General features: G+C 46.0%; 1 protein-coding gene across 1 annotated transcript in view; it reads right to left on the bottom strand.

Annotated features, from left to right (window-relative positions):
• The window catches only part of CAPN13 (calpain 13), an 80,125-nt gene that overhangs the window by 37,817 nt on the left and 19,889 nt on the right, over positions 1–22,419 (bottom strand). Inside the window, exons 3-7 of the mRNA XM_037528272.2 lie at positions 16,880–16,952; positions 15,554–15,669; positions 9,442–9,578; positions 2,219–2,393; positions 1,311–1,385 (exon numbers count right to left, since the gene is read on the bottom strand). Of these exons, the coding sequence (XP_037384169.1) occupies positions 1,311–1,385; positions 2,219–2,393; positions 9,442–9,578; positions 15,554–15,669; positions 16,880–16,952 (576 nt within the window). The remainder of the gene's footprint in view (positions 1–1,310; positions 1,386–2,218; positions 2,394–9,441; positions 9,579–15,553; positions 15,670–16,879; positions 16,953–22,419) is intronic.

The raw sequence follows: 22,419 nt of genomic DNA, 5'->3' as shown, positions 1-22,419 counted from the left end.
GCATTGGGCACTTACTCCCTCCCAGGTGGTGGGCAGGGAAGGCATTTTGTTACTGATTTCCTTAGGGAGACAGGCGGGAGACAGCAGATACTGTGTCTGCTCTGCGATTAGAACACGCACCAGAACACAAGACAATGGAGCAACTGGCTTAAGGGGAGTGGACAAGAGAGACAGATGGCTCCAGCGACAGAGGAGGCAGATATGAGAAAGCATACCAGAGACAGAACCTGACACCTCGTTCCTGGGCCCATAAATACCTGTGAAAAACACCTTGGTGTTTGGATCACTGTCTCTGAGGCTCCATTACTAGACCTCAAGAGTGCTGGGAAAGGTGGAGTTGGGAGAAGCTGGAGCGAGATCATCCCCAGACCAGGAAGCGCTGTCTCCACACACCGACATGGTCATTACAGACGGGGACAGAGGAGTCATGGGGTCTAAGCCCAGCCCCTTCAGTAGCTGTGTGACCTTGGACGACTCCCCTCCCAGGCCTCAGCTGCTCATTTATAACTCCAGGAGGCTGGCTTCTGGTGGTGTTTTCTTGACCAGATATACCACACACAGTAATTACGGACATTTTTGTCCACCCAGAATCAATTCTTGCCTCAGGGGGAAGGCTGTCCCCTAAAACCCAACCTCCCTTTTTCCACAAGAATCAAGTTTCACTGGGCATATGGCGGCCCAGCTAAACAGCATGTTTCTCAGACTCCCTTGGGTCTTGGTGTAGCCACGTGATTAATTTCAGACTAATGGGATGTGAGAGGAAACAGTGACTGCCTTTCCAATTCATGCCTTCTATCTGGTGCATGAGTGTCCACTGGCCTCTTCCTCATCCCCTAAGTGGGAATGAGGTCTCACAGGCACATGTTGTGGATGGAGTGACACCTACCATCTCTAGAATCACCTGCTTACTTGAGAGAGAGAGAGAGAGAGAGAGAGAGAGTTGCATGGAACAAATAAAACCCTTTTAGGGTAAAACTTTAACCAGAGACAGTCAGGTTGTCTATTTCTTTTTGGGAGGGGGCATTGCTTAGCCTCTAGCTTAGTTAGATACTCCGCCTGTTTGAGATCAGTTTGAGGATAGCAAGATCTTGGGGTCAGGTCGGGGGGGTGGCCTGGGGGATGAGGATATTGGGTACCAGAACTTCTAGATGAAAAGAAGAATGAGGATGTCCATGACGGACTTGACCATGGGGGCAGGAGTGAATGGATATTTGTTTCACGATGTGGGGTTTGCTGAAAGCATGTGCTTATGATTCCTGCTTAAAGGAGCAAGCTGAGGGTTGGGGGGGGCACAATCCAGGGGAGATTACCTGCTCAGCTCCAGTCACCGTGTAGGCATGCTGACTGACCAGGCCGTTCTCCAGTTCCGTGGCCTTACCCGTAGGCTACAAAGTTGAAAAGTAGACCAAATATTAAACCTGCACGATTCCACAATTGCATGAGCAGCTGAGCTGCGGCTGGATCAAAACTGTCCTGCTGACTCGTAGAGTGGAATGACATATGCTCCTGGCATCTTTTCTAGAGAGGTAGAGTTTGAGGGTTGCTGGGTAGCTGAGGCCCCAAGTACTTCATACCTCAGGAGATTACCCCATTACTGATAGAACCACACTGAGTCCAGGGGCCCAGGATTTTTGCCCCTCCAATTAGTCATCACTAATGAGATACCACAAGATATATGTCTACTGGGCTTTTTGTAGGAGTCAAGGATACCTGCCCCCCATGCTCTGAGTAATTGAAGTTTAAATACATCTTGGTTTGGGGCTTGTGACTCACAGCCCATGTGTTTAAAAAGCAGAGGAAACATGCCCAGGGATGGGGGCCTAGCTGTCTCAGGAGAGACCCATAACTTGGAGGGTGGCCCAGCCTTTCCCAAACGCGACCTTACGCCCTCGGGGGCTGCTCTTTCACTCAGTGGGCTCACCGCTCTGGCTCATGGGGAAGTGCCAGGCAAAGGCTTTGTTTGGCATGAGGCAGCAGCATGTGACTCCCTGACTGCGTGATGCTGAGCATTTTATGTAGCTTCTCTGAGTCCATTTCCTCTTCTATAAGTGGGTTCTGCAGGCTTCTGCAAAAGGAGGGCTGTCGTAGGCATTAAAGGAGGCTAGCTGGGTGAGCACAGCACCGGTGCGCTCAGTCCCGCACTGGCTGCCAGATGGGCGGCTGGCTGAGCATTCCTGGGTGAAAGATGAGAGCACAAAGAAAGTCCCAGACTACTCACCCCTGCGGGGGTGGCGCAGGTGATCAGGGAGCCTGCCTTGGCCGCGATCTTCACCATCATCACCAGGTCAGCAGGGGATGAGTGCAGGTCGAAGCTGGTGACCACGCCTCCCGTGAGGTCCACCAGGGCATCGGCAAGGTAGCCGTAGTTCAGGTTGACATAGGATCCACGGTACCTGGAGGGGGACGTCAGATCAACCCTCATGGAGCCTTCAGTGGGATACTCTCGGGAGGGAGGTGAGGTGGCTCACTTGACCTCTGGATGTTCCCGGGTGAAGGACTGCCTGATCACCCTGGATCTTGCCCACCCACTTTCCTTTCTCCTAGATGAAGAGTCTAGCAATGTACTGATGTGCCACCATTACTGCCTTCCACCCCGGGGGCAGCCCTCAAGTGGCAGCATTGTGTTGAGGTCAGGCATGCAGGTGTTGGAGCTACAGACCAGGGGGCAAATCCCAGCCTCGCCACACACTTAGCTGCATGACCTTGGACACATTACCTGGGCATAGCATTGTGGTTGCACATGGCAAGCCCTTCATAAATGTTAGTTATTCTGCACCCCTATGCTGATTGCAGCACTATTTATAATAGGTAAGATTTGGAAACAACCCAAATGCCCAAAAATAGATGGCTGGATCAAGAAGATGTGGTACTTATACACCATGGAATACTACTCGGCAATCAAAAAGATAAACTAATGCCATTCATAGCAATATGGATGGAGCTCAGTGAAATAATTCAAAAAGAGAAAGAAAAATATCAGATGGCTTCACTTATAGGAGGAATAGAGGGGAACCAAATAAGGGATCAGGGAAAAATAATAATAAAACCACAAAAAAAAATAAACAGACAATTATAAATCAGAGATATTCTGCAGGGGAGGGGGAGGGAGAGGGATCAAAATGAGGGTGGGAAGAGCACAAGGGACTACGGTGACGGTGCACAGGTGAATGGGTGGTGGGAATTCTATGGGGACGGCACCTGAGAAAAGAAAGCCAAAACTGTAAAAAAAAAAAAAAAAAATGAACCATAGGGCCTCCCTAGTGGCGCAGCGGTTGAGCGCTGGGCTGCGAAGCTTCCCGCAGCCTCTGCAGCGCCGGTTCGATCCACGGCTGCTGGGCGAGGGTCCCACATGGCACACAGACCTCTCCTGCCGCCCGCTGCTCCCCTCAGCAGTGTACTTTGGTCCTTCTGCCTGCTCTGCTCCCCGCTCTGGCTCTGGTGAATTCTCTCACCCTCCCGCGCTTCTGACTGTACCCAGTGCTTGCATAAATAAATAAATAAATCTTTTTTTAAAAAAAAAGAATAATGTAAACTGTATATAACTAAATTTAAAAAATAAAGATTAGGTTTTATAATGAGTCCCCACTATTTCTTGTTCAGTTTAGCAATAGTGGTAACTACATCCAGCATGCAGGGCACCGTGCTAGGTAGCGAGCGTTTAAAGATGAGGGAGACCCATTGCTCTCTGCAAGGAAGTCATTGTGGACAGGACTGCTGCGGCTACCAGCAAACCCTAATCCAGGATTCTCAATCCCCTTCTCACCTCTCACCCCAGAGTGATCAGCAAGGTAAAGCAGCCTTACTGGGGGTAACATAGGTGAGGATAAATCTTACATGGCACCTCCCAAAAACAAAGCACTTAAATTGCCACTTCACACCCTGCCATCAAGGCTTTTGCATCTGGACAGCTGACCCCAAAGAAAGTCTGTCCTTACTGCCCCATTTTACCTTCCTCCCAACTCTCCCCGCGCCTAAGTATCCCCAGTCACTTACTAAGGAGGCAGACAGGCTCCAGCCAGAGCCAAAGTGCTTGGGTCCAACTCCTGGCTTTTCTTTCATGACCTCTCAATCTTTGAGTAAGATACTGGGCTTTTCCAAGTTTCCCCTCGCCCCTCTGGGGAATGGGCATGTTACAGCACCTGCCTGGTGACATTCTCCACTTCACAGCACATAGATAAGTGCCTTAGAGGTTGTGCTTGCTGCTCCCAGAGTTCCCCCAAGTAGTCTGCCCCTTGGTGACAGCACTCAGCCCCTGGGACACTGTCTTCTTAGAAGGAGGTTATAAATCATGACATACTGGTTTTCTTTGCCTTCCCCCGGTGTCTATTTGTGATTGTAACAGGGTGGTCCCCAGGAAAGGGGGAGGTTCCCTGCCCCACCCAAGGGATGGTGGAGCTGAGCAGGGAAAGAAGAAGATGCAGAGGAGACTGAGGAAGGAAGGAAGTAGGATGGAGCCAGAAGGAGACCTGGAGGAGGCGCATGGAGCCTAGAAACACGTGAAGAAACTGCGCTTGTCTTTTGGTCGTGGACGGGGTGACACAGATGCGGGTGAGACCCGTGGGGAGGTGACCATGGCAGCTTTTATCTTGATGTTGATTTTGCTCTTTTCCTTCCGGGCTTGTCTGGTTGCTTCTGGCCCTTTTCTGTGGGTCCCCACTGGAAGATGCTTTAGACTTGTGGCAGGCTTTGGGGCCTTGCTCTGGGCCAATCCCATATGGATGGACTTTTACGCACGAGGGGACGGGTAACTTTGGGTGCTTCATTTAGAAACTAGATTCTTTGCCTTTCCTGTATTGTTTCCTAATTGTATTAAAGTTCCTTCCCATTAAAGTCTCATGTTTTATGTTGATGCGGCGGATGGCAGAACCCTATATAGAATAAGCAGGTTTGCGGGGTTTGGGCTGCCCCTCTCCCTGCCCTGTAACACTGTGAGAGCACATGGATCATCTTGGAACAGAGAAAACCTCTGAACCCAGCCTAGTTCTGAGTCTAGAAACCTAGGGGAGGCTTCTGAGAGGGGTACAGCTGTGGTTGAGTGTTATACGGGTAAGGAGAGTGGGCTGGCATTCCAGGCACAAGGAATCAAATTGGGGAGGCTCCCCAGAGCTGGAAGAGCACAGTGGAGCAGGACCTGTATTGGGCTCAGTGCCGTCCTCAGGTAAGAGGGTGGATGGATCAGTCATAGAGAGAACCACTGAGGCAGGAGCCAGACAAATCCTTTGTTCTGAGAACTCAAGTTCCTATCAGTGGGGTGAACTGGGAAGTAAACAGGGGGCTGAGGCCAGGCTGACGGGAGATCCTGCGCTGCTTGCTGTTGTCAGAGCCACGCAGTAGGAGCTACCCTTATCCTGCCCTCTCACTGGGGCTCCTCACTAGGGGCCTGAGCTCCCCCGTCCCTGGTGGGCAAGTGGAGGCCAGTCCCTTCACAGCTAGGGGGCGTGCAGTGGGGATCCCCTCTCGTGGCTTTCTCTCGTAATGCAAAACCACATGGGGGCCTGGAGCCTGGTCCATCTCTGGGGCTACTGCTAATGGGGTGTGCATCATTGAACAAGTTCTTGTGGGGTCCTTGGTCCTGGAAACAGTGAGACTGATTGAGTCGGCTCAGGGGGGAGGGTAGCGTTCTCCTCAGATGCTCCTCTCTCACTGTATCTCCACCTCTGTCATTATCGCCTCTGGGGCTCACCCAGAATTCATATAAATTCCCTTCAACAAATATGTTTCAAGCAGACACTGTAGCAGGACACCCCCAGGAGCACACCCCATGAGTGGCTCTGGAGACTTTTAGTAATGAAAGCTAAGGGTTTACAGAACAAAGAGCCATTTCACAGAACCAGCAGAGACTGAGCTCTCTCTCCAGCAGAGACTGGTTATAGAACTGGTGTTGAGTCTTATCTTCCTATCTCCCCTCTATGGCCCAGGAATGCTGCCAGTTCTATATGCTTATCTCTAGATAAGAGAGTTTGCTCAGTCAAACACAGAACCTTCCTTTGATCATGATCATGCCCAGTTCAGCCTGAATGCCTGACTTGTTTGATTTCCCACATGCCATCTGGCACCTGGTCCCAAATTAAGAGCTTTGTTGAAGGTACTAGAGAGCCACAAAGACTGGGGTTCTGGAACCTTCAGCATGACCTTCACTGGACAGCCTGTGGGTCTGCTACTCCTAGGCAGACTATTTGGCTGCCATTTTGTCACCTAAACAAGGTCAAAGTGGCCCGACCAGTTAGGAACAGGAGCCCAAACCCTTAAGCCCTTCAGATCAAACAAGAGCACAAAGCTGGATCACACTGGGAAGGTTATGCATCACAAGGTATGTCCAGAACGCCCGGGGGGCTGAGGACCGATGCATAACATATACTCCCGACTTATACATCACAACGTATGACCGGGAATGCCCGGGGGGCCGAGGACCAATGTATGACAAGGGACCCCAGAAGATGATCAGTGGAGAGCCTTGTTGATAAGATTAGAACCATGGCTGGGGATTAGGGTGTAGCATCAAGTAGATTAGAAGTGCCTGGAGGGCAGACTCACAATCCCTAATCTTCTACACCCTTCCCCTTTCTTTAATCTCATTAATCTCCTTACAATCAATTACATGTGTCAATAAAAGGGCCAGGATCTTGCTCTTCAGCAGCATCCTGCATTGTGTAGCCTGCTCCACGACTCCCATTTGTCAGTGTGGTGTTGTCCGACGCAACAACAGCCCTTCCTGGAGATGGACTCAGGGTCGGCCTGACTTCAGAGAGAGCTGCACCCGAACCACTCCAGAGAAGCAGCTGTTGGTTCCTGCACCATCTTGTCAGGCCCAACCCCTCTGTGTCTATAGGGTTCATCTGACATCGTGTGTCCACACCATTCTGTGGTCACCCCAGAGACACCTGTGCAGTGGGGAAGGACCATGGCCAGCAGAAGCCCCTCTAGGGTCTCCTGCAGCCTCCCCTCACCGCCTCTGCAGCACCCACAAAGCCCATCACAGTGGCAGCTGGGTGTTTTGACAAGGAGCTATCTCTCTGCTTTACAAACAGAAGCTCACGAATCCTGCTGATGCTTCGGGAACATGGCAACTATTCTTAGCCTCCTTTGCTGACAGGGAATAGAAAGGGAAGGAAAGATAGAACTGTGTTCGCCACACCTGTCACTACGCCTTGTCACCTGAACCCAGAAATTCTGAGAGAGCCTCATTCTCATCCCTCTGCTTCAATCTCATTTGGGGGAAACATCTATCTGTCCAACAGTGATATGAAAGAGGGAAGAATTAGGATGTCTAAATCAGAGCCAGAAAGACTGCTGAAATGCCGCAGTTGCTAACTGCAGCAATTCATGAGGGACAACATGGGGCTACCAGATCTGGTCCCCAGCCTCCTCTCTATACTGTCACCTCTGGGGGCAGGAAGGGAACCACAAACACAGATTTTCCCCAACTCCCAACACCTGACTGACTTGATCAATTCATTTTCAGACTCCCCAGTTACAGGATACTTGAAAATTTGGAGTCCATGTGCTCCCTGGGCATACCCTTGGAGGGAAGAGGGTGTCCCCACCCGGATGGAGGGGGGGTTCCATCTTCATGCTGTGGGGCCCATGGGCCACAACTGAGTCCTAAAGAAGCACAAAGACAAGTCCTTTCTTTTTCAATGGGACTGAGAGTATCAAGGGTTGATAGGAAAGAACACGACCAGGGAGAATAATTCTCCTGCCAAATTGTTGTCTGTGCCCATGTGATCTTGGGCAAGTCATGTCACCCCTCAGGGCTTCAGTTTCCTTATCTTTCAAAGATAGGAGGGAGGCTCAAAGCTGACTGAAGCCTCTCCAGCTCTGGAAGGCTACACTTCTATTCAGTTCGCTTCTACATCCTATGACTTCCTTCTTTGATGGAGGGAAAAGCTTTTAAATAGCTTAGTAATTTGAAACATTACTAAACTCGATTTCTTTAGGCGATTGAGTGTGAATTCTTGGTCCAGTTTCCCATTTCTTTTCAAGCTGAGTGATTGCTTTAGGTCAGCTGTTAACAAAACGGGGTCAAAGTCATCATTTCATTCCGCAAGCTTTCTAATTCTCCAAGTGAGTTACCAAGCTACCCTCTTTTACATAAGGGGAAAAAAATACAAGACCCTGAGGTCATAAGGGCTGAATCCATACTGGAAAGATAATGGTAATATCTGTATACGTAGCTTAGAAGTGAATTAACCTCCCCAAATATATGGATTGACTCAACAACCTTAACTGTTATCTGTGCTTCATTCTCAAATGCAAATCAACAGCTCTTCCTGACATTGGAAATAAGCAACAACTTTAATTTTTTAAAGTCAGCTCAAAACAAAGAATATAAATGGAGGTCTTGAGATGCCTCGCTGTTCAGGGTGTGACCCCTAGAAAGGAGGACACTGGCAGTCTGAGGGTTAGCGCCACTGCTCATGGCCCAGGGGTGGCTGCATCAGAGTTCTGGTCAAGTGACTGATGACTTAGCAGGTTGGTGAGCTACTCACACCTCCATCTCTTTGTAATTGGGAACCCCGGCTTTCCCATTTGTAAAATGTGGGGTTCATTAGGAACAATGTCTAGGAAACCTGATTCTGGAACACTCTCTCTTGTTCATTTCCTCCTTAAAGGTATGATCTTCTGTCCTGTCTTGCTAGAATTGCTTTCTAGCTCTTACATAGATGCTTGTTCCAGTCTCTCTAGAACAGTGCCAAGCACAGTGCCTGGCCTGTGCTTGAATGTTTGATAAACACCTGTTGTATAAAACCAACCTAAAGAGTCTAAATGAAACCTGTGAATTGGGGTGTTCATAAATTCTTCAGTTTGTCAATACCAAAAGGCAGTTTCTGAATCACGGTGTTTGAGTCACATCATGATGAGCAACTCCTGTCCCTGTTTGCACATGGAGCTGTAATCTCTCAGCAGCTGTGTCAGGCCCCAGACTGACATCGCTTTGACCGAGCTTGCCTGCAGCTCTTTGCTTGGATCACTCACATTGTTGGGGATGACTTCTCCATCAATCTCCTCTCTTCCCCCAGACATTCTACCCATCCTTCAAGATTTCTCTCAGCATCACCTCTTTCTTACAGCCTGTGAATCAGAGAGTCAGGAGAGTTTTCTTCCTTCTCTGCCCTTTCATCAGACATTGACCATGACATTATACTTCAGTTGGACCCTTAGATCAGCCTTGAATTAACAACATTGTCAGCATGCAGCTCTGTCAAGCCCTGCCCTTCCCGCCCCTATGGGTCTCTGGGTCCTGCCTGATGACCCCAACATAGTCTTGCACACAATGATTGTTTATGGAACATGTTTGGCTAGGTAGTGAAAATTCTGATGCTCCTGGGGTCATCATTTACATTCAGCAGAGCTGCTGAGAGTCCCAGGACTGGCCAGTAGGGGGCATTTGTCAGGGCAAGTGACTGGGAAGGCAGAGTGAGCACAGAGGCCCATTCTTACTTGGCATAGGCTTTCTCCAGAAGGCAGGGCCAAAACTCTTGGTTGTCACTGCGTGGATGCACAAAGAGGTACTTCCTGTCCACGATGGGCAGGCGATCATCAACCACCACTTCCACCCACTTGCCACACTGCCAGAACTGGAAGAGAGATGAGTGTCTTAGTAGAATTGGAATAGGTGGAAGCTCCTGACCCCTGCCCATGCCAAACTATCACCACCGTCACACCATGGCCTGCCAACCAGCAATGAATTCTATCCAGAACAAAATCCTAGCCCTGTAGATGGGCAGGGGACAGGTGTGTCCTTTCCACTGGCAGATGGAGAAAATACATCACAGGCAAAGTTAATTGAGAAAAATACAGTCAGGGAGAAAAGAGACTTGGGCTCTGGTTCAACTTTGCACTAATACTGGCTTTTCTTTGGCAAGTTCTTTGTGAGTTTCAGACAAATATGAGGTATATCCTGCTCACAAAATGGCAGGAGGGGAACAGATGCTGAATGATACAGGAGAATGGTAGTGGGGCAAGGAGAGCCTCCTGAGAGCTGCAGGCCTGAGGGAACAGGCAGGAGGTAAACAGGTGGAAAGGAGTTAGGGAAGACATCCAGATGGCAGGGGCAGGATGGGCAAAGGCTGGAGGCTGGAAAGTGAGTCCTCCTCTGGAGGACTGACAGCTACAACCTCGCTCTGGCCTCATATAAAGCTGGCCTTGCTTTCAGAGCAGCAGAAATGAAGCTGGCTAGAGCTGTGACTGCTAAGAGCGTAAATGAACCAGATGTTCCTCTCCAAAACAGACTGTTTTAATCTTTAGCATTCAACTCTTAATGGTTCACCCAGGGACATCACCAAATGAGGAAAATTCCTAACACAGCCAGGCTTTAGAGTTTCTTCACTTATATCCCCTGTGCAGGGTGAGCAGTGGGACTTGCGCTTCGGCCTGAGCCTGGGCAAAGATGAGTCTCTGACAGCTGGGCTCAGAGGACAGCTGGGTGGATGCCATCGATCATCTGCTCAGCAGTGACAGAAAGCCGTCCACATGGCCTTTTTCACAGCTGGGTGTCCCAGATGTTGGGCTGTTGCATCCAGCTGAGGACACGCTTTCAAAGCAGAGATGAGACTGATGCAGAGATGTCAGAGGAGACAAAGCAAAGATGATGTTTTTGTGGTCATTAGCAAGCCTTGTGCTGCAGCTGGTCAGGCACAGCTGTGGATGTGTGTCCCTGTTGCAGTAAGACGCACAGGCAAGTGAGGCTGCCATTAGGAGGGAGTGCATGAAACACATCTGAAGCACCAAGGAAAGCTAATCCCAGCCCCTAGAAGGGAATACTGGAAGGAAAGCCCATCTGGATTTTGGTTTAATTGGATAGCAAAGTGCAGTGGACTGTCCCATCAGTGGAAGTGTGCTTGGGTCCTGGTTTTGCCTTTAGTTTGCTGAGCAACAAGCATTGGGTAAGATACTTAATTTTTGACCTCAGTTTCCTCATCTGTCAAAGGGTGGTAAGAGTAAGAACTGTGCTGTAGGGCTCGTAATTGGGTACAGATGAGACTGTGAAAGTAAGATTACAGTTTTGAGAGTAGCATTTTTTTGTTCAGCACCTAGGACAGTGCCGGGTACCCAGCAGGCCATCAAGGAGTGAATCCTGGTTTGAATGAGCATCTGTTGAGCTGCCCCTTAGATATGAGCTCCCATCTTTCCATGCCAGTAATGCTGAGCAGACTTGCTCTTCACATACAAAGGGAACAGCTGATATGATGGTAATTCCCAGACAGTATGTAAACAGCCTGCCTGATGGTCAAGAATGAGGTCTCTATTTCTTTGGGTGAAAAGGCATCTGCATCAAGTCTGTACTCGTCTCAAAACATGCTGGTGCTGTTTTGCCAATACCCAGGCTTCTGAGGAAAAGCATACAAGTTGCCTGGGCACTGGGTCCTTTCTGGCCAGCAGTGCCTGAGCTGAGAGCAGTGAGAAGAGATATGCAGAGGTCAGCTCTTTGCAGCTCTTTCTGGGGAATTGTGAGACTTTCTCTACCACCTAGAAAGGCAGAATATGTCCAGCCTGGGCTCAGGATGCCTTTACCACCTGTCAATCCGTCAAAACGTGCAGCTGTGGGTAAGTCCAGACACAGCTGAGTCCTGTGACCTTTAGCTCACATCTCAGTGTGCCTTGGACCTGCAGCATCAATATCACCTGGCATTTGTTAGAAGACCCAGTTTACAAACAGTTGGATTTCAGGACAAGCGAAGGGGAGAAAAGAGAAAAGTAAGAAGGAAACTTAGCTGAGAAGAAAAAGCAGGCAGGTCTTCAGAATCAATTCCAGGCAAGAGTGATTTTTAAAAAGCATATATCTGGATTTAGTCTAGAGAAATTTCTGAACACTGAGGAAAGAGAGAGGCTTTTAGAAGCATGCAGTTTGAATGAACATGTTGCATACAAAGTCAAGAGAATAGATTAGCATTGGATGTTTTTCCCTGCAACATCAGAAGCTAGAGAAAATAGAATAACATTTACAGACACTTAGGGAAAGGGATATGGCCCAAGAATCCTAAACCCAACCAAAACATATTTTTTTAAGTAAAAGCAAATGAAGGGCCTCCCCGGTGGCGCAGCGGTTGAGCGCTGGGTTGCGAAGCTGCCTGCAGCCTCTGCGGCGCCGGTTCGATCCCCGGCTGCTCCCCGGCCACCCCGGAGGAGGGTCCCACATGGCGCGCAGACCTCTCCTGCCACCCGCTGCTCCCCTCAGCAGTGTACTTCTGTCCTTCTGCCTGCTCTGCTCCCCGCTCTGGCTCTGGTGAATTCTCTCACCCTCCCACGCTTCTGACTGTACCCAGTGTTTGTATAAATAAAATAAATAAATCTTTAAAAAAAAATAAAAGCAAATGAAAAACACTCAGGTAATCTGAAGAAACTATTCAATGAAGATGAAATTAATGGGGATGAAATTAGAACAAAAATCTTGAGGAAAGCCAAAATGAAAGAAACAATGGTGAGCAATGAGCTGTAAATATGTTGGTTTTTCTTTTTAAGATTTATTTATTGATTTATACAAGCACTGGGTACAGTCAGAAGCGCGGGTGGGTGAGAGAATTTACCAGAGCCAGAGCAGGGAGCAGAACAGGCAGACTGATGAAATACACTGCTGAGGGGAGCAGCGGGCAGCAGGAGAGGTCTGTGTGTCATGTGGGACCCTCTCCCGGCAGCCGGGGATCAAACTTGTGCTGCAGAGGCTGCAGGCAGCTTCGCAACCCAGCGCTCAACCGCTGCACCACCGGGGAGGCCCTGTAAATATGTTTTTTATAAGAATCATCCTTGTGAAAATGAAATTGATTACTGAAGGGACAAAGATATAACAGGGGAAGGTAAATAACAGGTAACTGGAGCACCTGTAGGAATATTAGATAAAGAAGAACTCAAGGCCAAAGCATTACATATAACAAAGAAGAGCATGTGTAAACTTTGTTTTAAAACCCAGACAGAAAGAACATAAACCTCTGGGCATGAAAGGATGTAGGAGGGAAAGTGTAAAGCCAAACCACTTAAAATATAAGATGAACCTTCCAAATTATAACTTTAAGGAGGAACTTTATTTCACACTCTTTCAAAATTTGCCAAATCAACCAAAGGAGTAAGCCAAGATAAAAGATATCATGGTTGATAATACAATCTGCAAGTCAAATGTCACATATAAAGAAAACTTGCTATAAAAATATATAAATATATGTAAAGTCATATATTTACATACATAAACTCATGTTTATATTCATGTATGTAAAACTCATGACCATTGGATAATATATAGCTTCACATATGTTCATGAAGCATTTATAGAAACTGTCATGGATTTAGACATAAAAAAATTAACAATGTCCTCAGATGTGGAGATTTTATTAATTATATTCTCTTATCATAATTTAATAAACCTAAAACTCTAGAATGAAAGATCATCCCCTATTAAAATTACCCAAAACTAAAAAAACCTTATTTAAAAATTAATAAAAGTTAGACATTTTAAATCAAAATTTTATGGATACAGATAAGATCTTAAGGGAAATTTATAGCCTGGAAAGCTTCTTATCATTAAAAGAAGACTAAGAATATTAGTGTATGCACTTTCAAAATCAAATAAAAAATAATAAAAGTAACCAAGATACAGTAAATGGGAATTAATAAAAATAAATTGAAAGTAATATATAGAAAACAACACTACAAATGAAAGAGAAAGGAAAGAATAATGAAAGCCAATTGATTTATTAAAAAAGCAATAGATTGGTTGGGTTAAGAAAACCTGGATTAAGAAAACAGGGAAGAATAAAAATATAGCGCTGGGATTGATAAAGTAGACTTTACCCAAGATTAAAAGAAATTAAGTGGATTTTCAGAGAATCACATAAGAAATATTTTGGCAATAAATTTTGAACTATAGATGAAACAGTTTTTCAGGCAAAACATAAATTTCAAGAATTAACTTCAGAAGAAATGAGACCCACGCAGATCGATAGCTACTGAATACATTGGAAGATTTAAGTCACAATTAAAAAGCAAGTAATCCCATATGATTTAACTAATGTCTATTTGACTTTCAAAGAACAGATAATTAACAACCATTATTCAAATTATTTTAGATGAAAGGAGCTTAATGGGTTAAAGCTTACTGGGATAAAGCTTAATGGGTTAATTTTTAAAAAGCTAGTACAAAACAAACATAAGAATAATATAAACAAGCAGAAACTAATTCTACATATGCTTTACATGCAAGCATTCTAACAAAATCTTCAGCAATTTGAATCCAACAGTGTATTCAAAGGACAGTACGCCAGGAAAATATATTACTAAAATCAAGAGAAGGCTGGCTTTTACTCTTGTTACTCTTACTCAAAATTATGAGACTCTAACCAATGTGACAAGGCAAAAGAGCAAATAAGTTTTACAGGTATCAAGGAGACAAAATTATCTTTATTTGAAGATAATGTTATAAGAGAACTAAAAAATGCAAACTTCACTAAAGAAAAAATAATACTAATAAAGAACTTTTAGTAAAGTGGCTATATACAGTTTAACAAATGATACAGAGTCACATTCTTCTTTTCAGTCATATCTAATTAACTTTTAAAAATTAGTTAGAAATTGGGGGAAAATCTCATTCATATAAGCTACAAAATTTTAAATATTTGAGAATATATCCACCAAGAAGGGTAGAACACCAATATGAAAACATAACTATAACATTTTATTGAAGGATATAAAAAATAGTTTTGAATTAATGGGAACATATACCATGTTTCTGGAAAGGAATAATTAAAATAATAAAAATATAATTTTTCCAGGTGAATATATAAATTTAATGCTGCTTTTATATCACTTTTCTTTTTAGTGAGATTAGACAACTTTAAAATTCTCATCAGGGCCTCCCTGGTGATGCAAGGGGTTAAGCACCATACTATGAAGCAATCTGCAGCCTCTGCAGTATGAGTTCGATCCCCGGCTGGCCAGGAAGCAACCCACATGGTGAGGCAGACCTCTCCTGACTTGCCTGCTGATCCCCTCAGCAGTGTGTTTCAGTCTGCCTGTTCTGTTCCCCACTCTGTCTCTGGTGGGTCTTCTCACTCCCCTCATCTCTGGCCTGTACCCCAGTTCTTGTATGCATAAATAAATCTTAAAAAAATAAAATGGCAAAAGTTCATCTTAAAAATATATGAAAATAAAATTCTCATCAAAGAATAAGTATGTAAGAATTACCAAGACATTTTTGAAGAAAGAATAAAGAACAAAGAAGGAGCTCTTGTCCGTCCAGATGCTGGAACTTACGCTAAAGCTGCACTCATCAGCACAGCCAGCTGTGGCACACAAAGAGGCACAGACAAATCTCAAAGATGTGTCAAATTCTGAATAACTCTTTTGCTAATTATCTCTGCCATTCCTTTCTGTTTACTTGGAAACATTCTAATTCTCATCTTTCCTATGTGCTTTCAGATCTTGGGCTCAAACCCTTTTTTGGAGACACCAGATAACACACAAGTGCGTCTTCCAGCTCCGGCTGCCAGGCCAAGAGAATATTCACAACCCTGCCCCCAGTGCTACAGAAAACCCCATGGAAGGAGCGCCCCAACCACACACGTACCCGGAAACGGAAAATCCCCGCGTATTGGTGTGAAAAGCTTTGGTCCATCAGGATCATCTGCAGGTGCTGTGGATTCTGTGTTAAGGCGCCCAGCGCGGCCAGGAACCAGCAGTCTCCTGAGTGTAGATGAGCCACAGGGATCAGTCAGACTCCCCGAATCCCCAGCCCATGCATTTCACAGGTCTTTGCCCCCAAAGCCTGCATTCCTCCTTCTGAATAGTGCATGCATTTTTTTCCCTACCTGAGAGAGAGGGGAAGGATTCCCTGGGACTAGTTCCAAATAAGATAGAGAAGGAGCTGATGGTCATGATGATGGTGGGGGTGGGGGTGGTGATGATGGTGGGAGTGGTGATGATGGTATGATGGTGGTCTGGTAATGATGCAGTGGTCATGTTGGGGGTGGTGATGATGATGGTGATCATGGTGATCATGGTGGTGAGGGTGGCTGTGCTGGGGGTGGTGATGCTGGTGGTGCTGAGCAGGGACAAGAGAGTCCTGGCCAGGTTTTGGCAGAACAGACGAGCTAACTTGCCTTCTGATTCTCATTTGTCAGAAAGGCCAGAGCAAGCACAATGTGTGAGTGAACAACTTAAAGTCTGTTCTCAGAGGAGGTGCTGTCTTATTTTGCTGTCTCCTTACTTCTTGTCCACTTCACCCTCACAGCCAGTCCTGCCCTCCACTCTGAGACTTCTTGCTCAGGGGCTGGGCTTGGCTGCAGCCAGTGCCACCCAGGGGCCTCCTTCCAAGGCAGACCTTCCTCTTCCCTGTTGTACCTCTCACCTCTTAGCAACAAACTTGGCCTCTGGAGTTCTGGTGGGTGACAAGAGGCTAATAGCCCTGGATTCAAAGTGGATTCAAACCTAACTCTGTCACTTGCTGATATGTCATCTTAAGGAAATTATTTTACTTCCTGGACACTTCGTTTCCACACATCTAGAAGGGGGCTGTTGCAAGGCATGAATGAGCTCACTCTGCAGGCATCGAGCATGGTCATTGCGGAAACTCAGTGACGGCTTCACCTCTCCATTCCCCATGTCCCATCTTCCTGTCTTCTAGCAGCTGATGCTTCTCTCTACTCAGACTAAAGCTGTGTCTATTCCCTCCCTTTCTTTCCTAATTGCTCAGCCCTGATGGTTGTGCACACTGGCCGTGAACCGAAAGCAGGCTGCAGGGTGTGCTGTGAGCCGCCCTTCCGAGGCAGCACAGGATGCCAGTCTGGCCTCCTCAGGAGCTGGGGCAGAACTCTAGGGGGCACCACCCTCCACCCCTCCCTACCTAGAGGGTGACTGGCTTGATCTGGTACAGGGAGGGAAAAGGTTGAGTTACCTGCCAATCCTTGTTGGATGTCAAATCTGCTTACGCCTTCCAGGATGAAGTAAGGGGGGCCATTTGATAACTCCTTAGGAAAGAGAAGAACAGTTTCATTCCTCTTTGTCCCACCACGGTACCCAAAACTCTGCTCATGTTGTCTTTGAGGGATCGAGTTAATTCTTAATAGACACTTAAAATCTGAGTTAGGAAAGTTCCCCTCATGCTTCCAGTTCCACACTCTCAGGAAAGCCAGTGTCCAAGGGTGTGTATGTAACTCATCAATGCACAAGCAAATGGCGCAGAGAGAAGATATAAATAAGGACTCCAGGGGCAACCTATGAAGCTGTTCCAGACACTGCAGCATGAGTTCCATCCCTGGACAGGGAGCTACCCATATGGTGCAGCAGACCTCTCCTGTCTCGCCCCCTGCTCCCCTCAGCAGTGTATTTCAGTCAGTCTGCCTGTTCTGTTCCCCACTCTGTCTCTGGTGAATCCTCTCACCCCCACACCTCTGGCCTGTACCCCAGTTCTTGTATGCATGAATGAATAAATCTTTAAAAAAATAAATAAGGACTCCAGATCCTTACATCAAATGATCAGTCATCCCTGTCCTAGTAAGTGTTTTATGAAGAGGTCATTAATGATCAAAAAAAAAATTAATAAAAAGGAGACATCTAATACAGGACATTTTTATAAACATAATAAAGGTTTCCTTGTGAAATCTCTCAGAAGTTAGCTTAGGCCTTCAGGGCTCCAGGTTTAAGTGCAGCCACATGCTGTGCAGGATATTACTCAGATTTATGCCCATTCTCTGGCTAACCCATGGGCTGACTGTGGAATCTCAGGTGCTGTTACTCAGCATCCAGTCACTCCCCACCCTGCAACCACATGTGCCTGCAGCCACAGAGAGGGGGTACCAGAGGAGGCTGTAGTGTCTTGCAGAGAATTTGGGAAGCTCTCAGTAGACACAGGGAGGTGAGAGCATTTTGAGGGGCTCCCTAGACACTCTGTGGGATCAGGGGTGACTCGGGTGTGCCCTAGCAGCAGCCCATAGGGTTATCCTCCGTGCTTCTCCACGTCGCTCTTCCTGGATTTACATTGTACACGGTGGCAGGATTTGGTAATTGCTCCTGTGTCATTTCTTTTCACAGTGACAAATAAGTCCCCAGAGAGTAGAACTGCAAAGTGGAAATGGATTCATTTGCTGCACAGCCATGAAAATACAGAGTCCTGGGCCTAAGAAACTGCTGGCTCTTTGTCAAGTGACAGTTTCCTGGTGGAGATGCAAAGGGGCACATAGGCGGACACCTCTGTCTGCAAACACTGGGACCCAGCTCACCTGTGAGGGTGCTTCCCTTGGTGAACTGCCTCCACTGCCCTTTGCAAATCAGAGGGCCAGGAAGAAGGCACCAAACCCAACCTTCTGGGGTACCCAGAGCCGGGAAGAACCTGGGGTCTCCCCCAAGTAAGCAGAGCACAACTCTCTCAGGGGTTTCAACTATGGGGGAGCAGGTCATGGCGGGCAACTCTCTAGTTGCAAACAATACGGGGCACTTTGGTCTCTCACTGCTGCCTGCCCTTCCTGGCCCGCAAGATCCTCCACTTGGGGCAGATAAAGAAGAGGGAGGAGGCTACTGGGTATTTGGACCAGGAACAAAGACAAAAGACAACTTTGCTTGGTTTTCTGAGCCCCCCTCCCTCCTCTCCAGCTCTTCTTCACTGTGGTGGACTTGTCCCTTCAGGGAGGGAGGGGGCGGGGGGCTGAGCTGGGATGTCAGTGCAGACAGGCAGGGGCAATACCTTGCATTCACCCTGGTCGTTTAGTAACTTCATTTTTCACCAAGCCTCAGTTTCCCTGTTTGTCAAGTGGGAAGGACATCACAAAACAGAAGGGCAGTTGGGAGCATCAAGCGACAAAACCATCTGGCGTCAGCCACAGGAACTAGACCCCGAAGGGGGGTGAGGTTTTATTCACAGATTGTTGCCCACGGCCTGGCTAAGCAGGAGTCCTTCCGCTTTACAGCTGAGGGAGGATGTGAAATACTTAGCACAGAGTTGGGTACATATTCAAATTCAATAAATATTGATTCTCTTCTTCTGTAATGTTTGCAAAATTAAAAAGACTTTTTTCATAGACAAACTAGAGGCTCAAATGCTTTCATTATTAAACAAGAGAAAGAAAAAAATAAGCAGTTAATGCATAGGTGTTAGAAAGAAGGAAAATAAAAAACATGCACAAAAAAGAGCCTCACTAATATGACAGGAAAAGAGTGATAGAGAAAACAATTAATGAATTATAAATAGAAAAACAGCAATACCAATAAAGCAAATTTTCTACTTGAGAAAGAAGGTTTACACAGACCTAAGCTTTGGCAAGTATGGTAGCGAATTCTAAATAAAATTAGAAATAAAAATGGGGTTTTAGTAACACAAAAACATCATGTAAAATTCTATACAAATTAATTTAAAGATACTGATGATTTTCTGAGAAACATGAGCATGGCCTCAAGTGATCCAAATGAGTAAATAACCTAAAGAGATCAGTAATTTAGTGATATTATTTTAAAATAATCAAAGAATAGCTCCTAAGTACTTATGACTTCCCTACTGAATTCTCTCAAACTTTTGGGCTAGACAATTCCTGTGTCACTTACAGTTTTGTTTTTTTTTAAATGAGAATCCTGTCACTTAAGAAGATGGCATAGCCTTGATACCCAGTCTGAGAAAGAGAAAACACAAAAACATATTTTAAACTGATTTCACTTATAGAAATATACCAACATAAACTACCCAGCCAATAAATCAACAATAAATTATAAGCTTAACCCATTATCATCAAGTAGGGTTTGTTGTAGAAATGCAGGAAGCCAGGATGAGTTCATATCAGAACCTCATCATATAAAATAGCATTTATGAGGGCCAAGCAATTAATAGTTTATATCCTTTCAATAAATGCTGGGAAGCAAAAATATACAACTTTCACTGGTTTTCCCAATAGAAGCCAAAAGTTTGGCTAATTAGGAACAGGAAGGACATTTTAATGTTATAAAAATTAAATGATAATTATTTCAAACACAGAGTCAATCATCAATGTGAAATTTAAGGGGGACTCTGGAGTCACTGTCTCCACATTGGGCAGAAAACCAGCGTGTCCTCTGAGCTGTCTAGCCTTCCCCTCCCTGGGCTTTCGAGAGGTGCTGGATGTTTCAAAAAGAACAAAGGTGGGAAGAGCCAGAAATTATGCCTAGGAGCATTTTAGGCTGCTGGTTGGACTTCCTGAGACAAGGACCACTGAGAAAATCAGCAAAGATGGCTGGAAGATGGAAATGCTCTGATGCTGGCAGGTCTGTCTCCTGGTAGGCTGGGCACAGCAGGGCAGTGACGTCAGAGTGATAAGAGCAGCAACAGGCAGAGTCTCCACCCGTGTGATTCAGAATCAGGCAAGAGCTGCTAAGGCGTGAAGGCTGCTGGGGGGCCTCCCACAACCTGGATCCAATAGGAACTCAGGAGATTGGGGTTCAGGATTGACAGAGCAGCTTAGGCAAGGGCGAGGGTGCAGGCTCAGAAAAGCTGAGCAATTTGTTCCAGATCCCACAAGAAGTAACTTTTAATCAGGCAACCTGTCTCTCTAGCTTAGCTCTTCCCACGGGCCATGTTGGCAGGCAGGGGCTGCCATCAGTGGGTGGACTTGTCTTGGAGGGCTCTGAACATCCAGCTGTATGGAGGGAAGCTGGAATGGTTATTTTTACAGATCAAGTTGACTTGATCATGGGATGCCCACATGTTTGACTAACCATTATTTCTAAATGCATCTGTATGAGTGTTTCCAGATGAGATAAGCTTTTGAATCAGTAGACTCAGTAAAGCAGAGCACCCTCCCTGATGTGGATGGAATCATCCACTCCTTCGAGGGGGAGAATCCCCCATTCTCTGCCTACCTGCTGAGCTGACACATTGGTCTTTCTTGCCCCTGGACTGGGAATTACACCATAATAATTATGCCATAACAAGCTGTTCTCAGGCCTTCCCATGTGGACTGAACTACTGCACTGGCGTCCTGGGTCTCTAACTTGCAGATGGCAGATTGTGGGACTTCTCAGTTCCCATAATCACATGAGCAAATTCCTCAGAATAAAGCTATCAACAGGATATATCAGCATGTATATATGTATGTATATGGGTAAATATTTTATTGGTTTCTCTTAGAACCCTGACTTATGCAGAAATCATTAGCAAAAAATCAAACTAAGTAATCTCAGTCTCTTAGCTCTGGATCCTAAAGCCCTTTCTCAAAGCAAAGTTTGGGACAATCTTTGCTGTATTAGTTATGCCAGAAGCAAATATAATGCAAGAGTTCCTGGAGTCTTAGGAAATACTCTCTCTGAACCTGGCACGTTTCCACAATATCTCTGGAGCAGTCTCTTTCAACATCACTTTGTATATTTGGACAGTGACTCCTGCATTCTCTTCAAAGGCTGTGCATGCACTTGCCCAGAGGATGTGCTGTTTCTGGATGAGGAGGTACCAGCTTTAGCCTCCTGGCATTCAGATCTGGCCCTTTTCACAAGGTGGCCAGAGTTGAGGCTGGGCCAGGTGGCCAAGTCACTCCCTTTTCTGTTTTTGTCAATGAGCTTTTCTTTATTTGGCATCAAAGTTCTTTGGCTCAGTTTCTTGTTGGCAGGCTCGCCTCCTGTGACCTCGTGTGAACTACATTCAGATATTCCCTTTATTAATCGCTCCTTTCTGAAGAATTTATTTTGGTTGGAAGGAGATTCATTTCTAGCCACTGGTCCTTTAGAAATTACTCCAGCTACTTGGAAGATGAAAGTCATCAGCTGGATACAAAAAGCTACGTTCTGGCCACAGACCAGAGACCACAGTGGAACTATGAGTATGAAGCTTGGGGGGCCCCTCACATGGCATGTTTTGGGCCCACATCCCATTCTTTAGTTAGAAATGAAATTACTTTTACTAAAGAATGGGGACAAAAATGAAATTTCATTCTCTCAATCTGACACACACTGGTGCCTGCTGTGAAAATCTACATCTACAATTCTATGCCCTCCAATCCTGCAGCCACAAGTGCCTACTTAAATTTAAATTAATTTAAATAAAATTAAGACTTCAATTCCTCAGTCACACTAGCCACATTCCAAGTGCTCAGTCACCACATGGAGCTAGTGGCCACTGACTTAAACAGGACAGAAAAACTCATGGTTGCAGAAAGTTTTAGGGGGCAGTGCTGATCTATTGAATGAGATAATAATATTATCTGTCTCCCAGGTATGTTATGGTGATTAAATGAAGTGTTGAATGCGAAGTACTTAAATACCTAAACCTTGTCCATGCTTGATAAGTAAAAATTTTATAGTTATCCATGAAATAAATATTGTAAAAGAAAGTCACTCTAAACACCAAATTTAGTTCATGCAAATGTCATATAGATACTCCATGTGTATGTGTAGGGCTCAGCATTGTCTCTTGCTGAGACTGGGGCTTGCAGTAAGTGCTGAGGCTGATGAAAGCTGGGTCCCCTCACTCGGCATGCTCCCCGC

Source organism: Talpa occidentalis, unplaced genomic scaffold (assembly GCF_014898055.3).
Source record: "Talpa occidentalis isolate TD23 unplaced genomic scaffold, MPIMG_talOcc4v2.1 talOcc4.5, whole genome shotgun sequence".
NCBI lineage: Eukaryota > Metazoa > Chordata > Mammalia > Eulipotyphla > Talpidae > Talpa > Talpa occidentalis.
Note: the sequence above shows the minus strand (reverse complement) of the source record. Positions and strands in the feature narration are given on the sequence as shown.